The following is a 7,571-nucleotide window of genomic DNA, read 5'->3' on the forward strand; positions in this document are numbered from 1 at the left end:
CTGAATAAAGACATCTCTATAGCCAAGAAAGGCGCATGTACATGTATTTATGTGTCAATTTCACATTTAAATAACAAGGCCATAAATGGTTGTTTCGTTTCCCTGAAAGATCTTCCTCTATAATTCATATTAGTCTGATAAATAAATTACCAATGCATACCTACAATAAGACTGTAAACAAAATTGTATTGTGATTCCAAAATATTCTAGACTATTCCAGAATAGCACCGACGATTTTCTCCCATTTTCTCCTTCCGCCCGCTTGATCCCTTACGACATGTGCGCACGCATAAACTCCAGTAAAACACATTTCTTACTCTCACATGAAAAACTCGGCACTCCAAAAATCATTTATCATCAAAAATACAATAATTTTATTGTAAATTTCAAAAATATTTTTCACGAAAAAAAAATTGATCAAATCAATTTCTCTTTTGATTTCAGCGGTCTTTTGCGCGTCCAATCATCTTCCAGTTTCAAAAAATTATATATAGGGGGCCGAGCTGCGCGTTCGTCACTCACGTTGCGAATCGTTGTAGGATAAACATCTTCGTTTGTATCTCTTCTATTTAAAAAAGCAAAAAAGGTGCGTCTCGTATCTAATTTTTCATTCTACTCAATTTTACACCATTTTAAATTATTCCGACAAAAAATAAGTAATATTTCCTTAAATATTCTGGAGTTTCTTCTAGGATTTCGGGGAAAAGTGTAATTTTAGAGGCTTTAACGTGACTTTCTTTTGTAGGTAGAGAAATGGCTGCTACTAAAGCACCCGCAGTTGGTATTGATCTTGGCACGACCTACTCCTGTGTCGGAGTTTTCCAACACGGAAAGGTCGAAATCATCGCCAACGACCAAGGAAATCGTACCACGCCTAGTTATGTTGCCTTCACAGACACAGAGCGTCTCATTGGAGATGCGGCCAAAAACCAGGTGGCGATGAACCCCAACAACACCATCTTTGGTAATTATTTCATTTTTCCTATCTTTTTATTTCTTATATTTTTCTTTTCTCCGCGGCAATTTTAACAGTTTCTCTGTTCGACCTCGTGCCTCGTGGTCGCCGCCATTGAACTTGGCACACTGTACTTCAATGAAGGAAAAAATGGCGGTTGGCTTCCATTCGTAAATTCGATCGCGTGACTCATCATTTTATAATTAATAGCATAATTTATAGTCTTATCGGTTCAACGATAAATTATTTCTTTTTACAAGAAATTGATTTTCAATGGTCCGCCTCTTATTCTTCCGGAAACTGAAAACTTACATTTTTCCTAGTTGCATGCTATTTTTGCAGCTGTGGAATATTGCAGGTTATTATTATTCGATGAGCTTATGGATTCTGTAATATTTATGCATTTGTAGACAACAGTTCGGATTTTCGTCAATTTCTTTGTATTTTTAGACAAGATTTATTAAATTATTAGGAAAAATAGAAAATTCAAATTAAAATGAAGGTTATGTGATGCATTAACCACGTGCAAATTTGATATTTCGTTTCCTAAATGTTTTTCCCGTAATAAAAAAGTGTCAAGAACATTTAAGCGCACAGTAAATGAATTTGATTAGTAGACACATTTTATGAATCCAGAATATTTTAGAGAACAATTGAGAATAAAAATCGCAAGAAACTAAAAATAAAATCGGTAGTATTGACCGCGTGTTTCAAGTGTCGCATTTTCTTAATTCCTATGATCTATGCAGTTTTTTATCACTTTTAATGGGTTAAAGGCATGTGACACTTAGAAAATTGTCGATTTTACCAGTTTCAGGTTCCCCCGGCTTTTTTCTAGAATAATAAATATTTTGCCTTCAAATCTGGAAAATGATAGCGAACATGCTAAAGGACGTCCCCATATACTTTTTTTTTGTGGTTTTTTTTTAATAACAAAATTTTTGATATTGCTAACAGCGTGCATGTATATTTCGAGGTTATGTGTGTTACAATTCATCCGAGCGAACTACACAATATTTTTGGCCGAAAACTTTGGACTTACAAATAAACATAGTAACTAATCTCCCGGAACTAACCTTGTTTGCAGGCAATCAAAAAAGTTTATTTCATAAATAATTTCCAGATTATCGGAAAGGCAGAGAAGAAAAACGACGTAACCTCAAAATAATGCATACGCATACAATTTTTTATTAAGTAAAATAAATTTTTTTCCTAAAAAAAAGTCTCCGGGGACGTTGGTTATGATATTTTATAGCATCTCCGAATTCTGTTTTTAAAAATTTTCATTTTTGTGGAAAAAAGCCGGGGAAACTAAGTATCACATGTCCTTAAGGAAAATGTGCTAGTAATTAATAACTGCACTTTGACATGCAAGACATAAAAGTTTCTTATGTGTTTCTATCACTTAACAATAATAAATATTTTTCTCTGAAACTTTATGGGATAAGGGTAACTCCTAATTGTCGTGATATCAAGTGTTAGTCTCACTTTATTTTCTATTATATATATGTATAAAATGATATAACAGTACTTTTTTGTTACACTCTAAATCAGGACTTATTTTCTATACGAAAACAACTGTCTTTCTCTTTTAATTTATATTTGAAAAATAGATAGCCAGTAAAGCATGAAAAAGGGATTTTGGTTGACATCATTTCAGAATGGAAGTCAACTGGATATTAGTGTAGCTTTTATGTCTGGTATGAAGGCCAGTATGCTGCTAAACAGCGAATTCGTAATCTCAAGAAACTGCACTTTTGAAAGTTGGCGAATTGATATTTTTTGAAGGTTACGTACAAGATATGAATCTGCGGGGAACATTTAATTATAAATAAAAGATCTTAAACAGATCTGCAATTTGTTTGGTCAGGCTTAGGTGGTTTAATTTGTTTATTTGGGAAACCAAACGTAAACCGGCAATGAACGAGAATTCTTTTAAAGAAATATGATTTGGATTTGGAACAAATGAATTTAAAAGAATCCCTTTTCCAACTAAGAATTTGTGACATTTTAAAAGTTCTCTTTCAAATTTTAGATTAGGAATTAGGGAAGTAATTGTTCATCTTCCTTTAGTACAAAATTACAACCAGATTGTTGAAAGTGATACTCTTGTTATTTTTTTTTAATGCATCTACTTTGTTGAAAAATTATTTCATTTGTAAAATTAAAATTGAATATTTAATATCATTAGTAGAAAATTAATTATATTTTTGTTACATACATTTTTTTAACTCAAAACGTAATTATTTCTAATTTTTTTTTAACAGTTCATCTTTTTACCATAAAAGTAAATCAATGATATGGAAATTATATGCAAATTATAATGTGGCCTGAAAATGTTCTTCTCATGCGTCGTTCTTATTCACAAATGCTAAAACCTAGCAAATTTGTGTTAGTTGGCTCGTTCACTGTATTACTGGCATTTAGTTTTTGGGATTAAACTTCTAGACCTTCATTGCTTTTAAACATTTTCTTCAAAGTACAGTAAATGGAAAGAAGTCTTTTAACAATAAACAGATTCCATGTCGAAGTATTTACTCTTTTGAGCTGATATTTTGCATAAGCTTTTAGTACATATTTTCCGCAGACTCACAATTTGATTGCTACATGAATATCTATATCATTCGCTAGGAAACTTTAAACCTTATTTATGATATTGTTCGTAGATTAATTCATTATTATTTGCACTTTTTAAAATGAAATTTGGGTACCTTAGAAGTTACAAAGTTTATAGTTATAAAGGTTTTAACATTTTCGAAGCTAAAAAAATTCGAACTACATATTTAATTTAAATTTTGGTGTAATTTTATTTCAATTTTTACCATTTTCAAATTTATAATGCTTTTTTAAAGCCTAAATGATTTTAATCTCTGTACAGCATTTACTTACAAATTCGTTTCTGTTTTTCCCAACAGATGCTAAGAGACTGATTGGTCGTCGTTTCGAGGACGCTACCGTCCAGGCTGATATGAAACATTGGCCTTTCGAAGTCATTAGTGACGGTGGTAAACCTAAGATACAAGTTCAGTACAAGGGAGAGACGAAGACCTTCTTCCCTGAAGAAGTGAGTTCGATGGTCCTAGTGAAGATGAAGGAAACTGCTGAAGCTTACCTCGGCAAGACCGTCACCAACGCTGTGATCACTGTTCCCGCCTATTTCAACGACTCGCAGCGTCAGGCAACCAAGGATGCTGGAACCATCTCCGCCCTGAACGTTTTGCGAATCATCAACGAACCCACTGCCGCTGCCATCGCGTACGGTCTTGACAAGAAGGCAGTCGGTGAACGCAATGTTCTCATCTTCGATCTGGGCGGCGGCACCTTCGACGTCTCCATCTTGACCATCGAAGATGGTATCTTTGAGGTCAAGTCAACAGCCGGAGACACCCATCTTGGAGGAGAGGACTTTGACAACCGCATGGTCAACCACTTTGTCCAGGAGTTCAAGCGCAAGTACAAGAAAGAACTTACCAGCAACAAGCGAGCTCTTCGTCGGTTGAGAACCGCCTGCGAGCGCGCGAAGAGAACTCTCTCTTCCTCCACCCAAGCGAGCATCGAAATCGATTCTCTCTACGAGGGAGTCGACTTCTACACTTCCATCACCAGAGCTCGTTTCGAAGAACTGTGCGCTGACCTCTTCAGAGGAACCCTCGAACCAGTGGAGAAATCCCTCCGGGATGCCAAGATGGACAAGGCCCAGATCCACGACATCGTTCTCGTCGGTGGCTCCACCCGTATCCCCAAGATCCAGAAGCTCCTTCAGGACTTCTTCAACGGAAAGGAGCTCAACAAGTCCATCAACCCCGATGAGGCTGTAGCTTACGGAGCTGCCGTCCAAGCGGCCATTCTTCATGGAGACAAGTCCGAAGAGGTCCAAGACCTTTTGCTTCTTGATGTCACTCCTCTTTCTCTCGGTATCGAAACCGCTGGAGGTGTCATGACTGCTCTCATCAAGAGAAACACCACCATTCCTACCAAACAGACCCAGACCTTCACCACTTACGCCGATAACCAACCTGGCGTGTTGATTCAGGTAAATATTTAGAAAAAAATAATTTAGAAACAGTTTGCTGGATGAAAGTCGCTAAATTGTTTATTATACTTCCCTAACTAAAAACTTCTGTTTTTCCATAACAGAGAATGAATTATTTTAAGTCTTTCAAACAAAAAAAATGTAAAACTCAGTTTAACTTTGTACCAAATTGTTGAATTTTCAAGCTAGCAAGGTGATTTTTCTCTAAAACAGTTCAATTTTAAACAAAGTTATTTCAGTTTTAGCAAAAATGACTAACAGGAACAAAAACGAATTTTCAAGAAGGTCAATTTTTCTACCAAAACTAAATTCTCAACGCTGATCAATTTTCTACCAGAAAACACGAAATTTAACAAAATAGTTTATATTTCTGTAAATAATGGAAACTAACTAATTTTCAACCAAGGATTTGAATTTTCATACCACACAGATTGATTTTCATCGAAAATTTAATGTTTTTGAAAAAAATCAATTTTTAATGAAAAGAGATTTAACTACTGAGTTATAAATAAAATAGTTCAATTTTCAACCTAAACAAATTTGTTACTCAAGGAAAGAAAACATTTCTACGAAGCAGTATCTTCGTTTAATAAAATCATAAAATTGGTAACTACTGCAATTTTAATAAAAAATAGTAAAGCATTTCTTATTGGGTTATAATATAATTAACTGCATAATGACATTTTAAATAAATATTAAATTTTGTTTGATTACTTCTATAGTATAAGGTTAACAATTTTTGCTTTATATACAATCAATCTCAGAAGTCACCAATATTTAAAATGTTTTATAAATTCGAAAAAATAGATCTATTATTCATTTTTCTAAATATTGGCGGAAGTTTTAAGTGTACTTTACAAAAAATTCAGGTTAACAAAATTTTTTTTAACAGTTCTGGTTTTTACATTCTCTTTAGAGAATGCTTACAATTCTTACTTAATCCTAATTATCAAGGCCTTATTTTATTTTTTGAAGGATTCTCTAGAATTAGATTAGGGCAGTGTTAATTAAAATTTGAACTGTGATTGTTTATAACAAAAACTGTACGATTTCTAAATTAATTTTTTTAATTGAAATCAACCCAAATCGAAATTTAGAGAATTCTTCGAAAAATAAAATGAGGCCTTCATCATTTGGATAAGAATTGTAACTTTTCTCTAAAGAGAAAGGAAAAAAATCTACTTCTAAATAACTACCATTCAATAAACAATTTCAACCTGAATTATTTTTTTCTCGTCTGCTTAGAAGCCTCGGTCAATATTTAGAAAAATTAATAACAATTTCTGTCGATTTTATAAATTCTTTCAATTTTGTGACAACACTATTTTTGTTCGCGGAAGTGAGTCTGAGGTTTGCAAATGGTAAAACTTATCAGGGCTGTAAGTAAGGAAATTTTTAAGATCCATTTCTGCTGCTCCCTGTATAAATTATGTTAATAACTTTTAATGAACTTAAATTAAATATTTTTCTGTTTTCCTCAGGTCTATGAAGGAGAGCGTGCGATGACCAAGGACAACAACCTTCTTGGAAAGTTCGAGCTTAGTGGAATCCCACCCGCACCACGAGGAGTTCCGCAAATCGAAGTCACCTTTGACATTGACGCCAACGGTATCCTGAACGTCTCTGCCGTGGACAAGTCAACTGGTAAGGAGAACAAGATCACCATCACCAACGACAAGGGTCGTCTGAGCAAGGAGGACATTGAAAGGATGGTGAACGAAGCCGAGAAATTCAGAAGCGAAGATGAGAAGCAGAAGGAAACCATCTCTGCCAAGAATGGCCTCGAGTCGTACTGCTTCAACATGAAGAGCACCGTCGAAGATGAGAAATTAAAGGACAAGCTCAGCGCGAGTGACAAGCAGGTCGTCCTCGATAAATGCAACGACATTATCAAGTGGCTCGACGCCAACCAACTCGCAGATAAGGAAGAATTTGAGCACAAGCAGAAAGAACTCGAAGGCATCTGCAACCCGATCGTCACCAAACTTTACCAAGGAGGCGGTATGCCTGGTGGAATGCCCGGAGGCTTCCCAGGAGCACCTGGTGGAGCAGCTCCCGGAGCTGGTGGCGCTGCCCCAGGAGCCGGTGGCGCATCCGGGCCCACCATCGAGGAAGTCGATTAAACAACTCGTCGATAACTTCTTTTGCACTGCCAGAAATTCTTCTCTTATGAGAAAGAAATAATAAAAAAATAGATGAATTAATTCGTGACGTACTAACTTCAGTTCTTCGACCTGGCTGTATTTATTTCGCGTTTATTTTTCAGGATATGATCGATTTTTATGCTCGTACGAGACCATTCTCATTTTTCTAGTATTTTCCATTATTAAAAATACAATACACAGTATTTCTTGAATTAAAAACTCCTTTTCTTACCCTGTCCAGAGTATATTATAAGGCGTAGTTTATAAATTTTAACGAGGCGGTTATACGTGCAAAATATAGAAAGATTCAATTTTGAATTCTTACCTTTTGAGCGATTTTTTAAAAACAATTAGATACTGAGCGTTTTCATTTGTATGTTTTATATTTAAAGTTGAGCACTCAAATGTTCCATTTACGTGCGTTTGTTAGTGGGTAGAA

At 35.0% G+C, this 7,571-nt stretch overlaps 1 protein-coding gene across 1 annotated transcript; it reads left to right on the forward strand.

The window, feature by feature from the left end:
- Positions 1-450: 450 nt before the first annotated feature.
- LOC117182328 (heat shock 70 kDa protein cognate 4) lies at positions 451-7,345 on the forward strand. The gene is made up of 4 exons (XM_033375487.1): positions 451-586; positions 746-964; positions 3,871-4,988; positions 6,470-7,345. Exons 2-4 carry the CDS (start codon positions 754-756, stop codon positions 7,109-7,111), a joined length of 1,971 nt encoding a protein of 656 aa, XP_033231378.1. The 5' UTR covers positions 451-586; positions 746-753; the 3' UTR covers positions 7,112-7,345.
- Positions 7,346-7,571: the final 226 nt, after the last annotated feature.

The sequence above is a fragment of the Belonocnema kinseyi genome, chromosome 10, assembly GCF_010883055.1.
Source record: "Belonocnema kinseyi isolate 2016_QV_RU_SX_M_011 chromosome 10, B_treatae_v1, whole genome shotgun sequence".
Lineage (NCBI taxonomy): Eukaryota > Metazoa > Arthropoda > Insecta > Hymenoptera > Cynipidae > Belonocnema > Belonocnema kinseyi.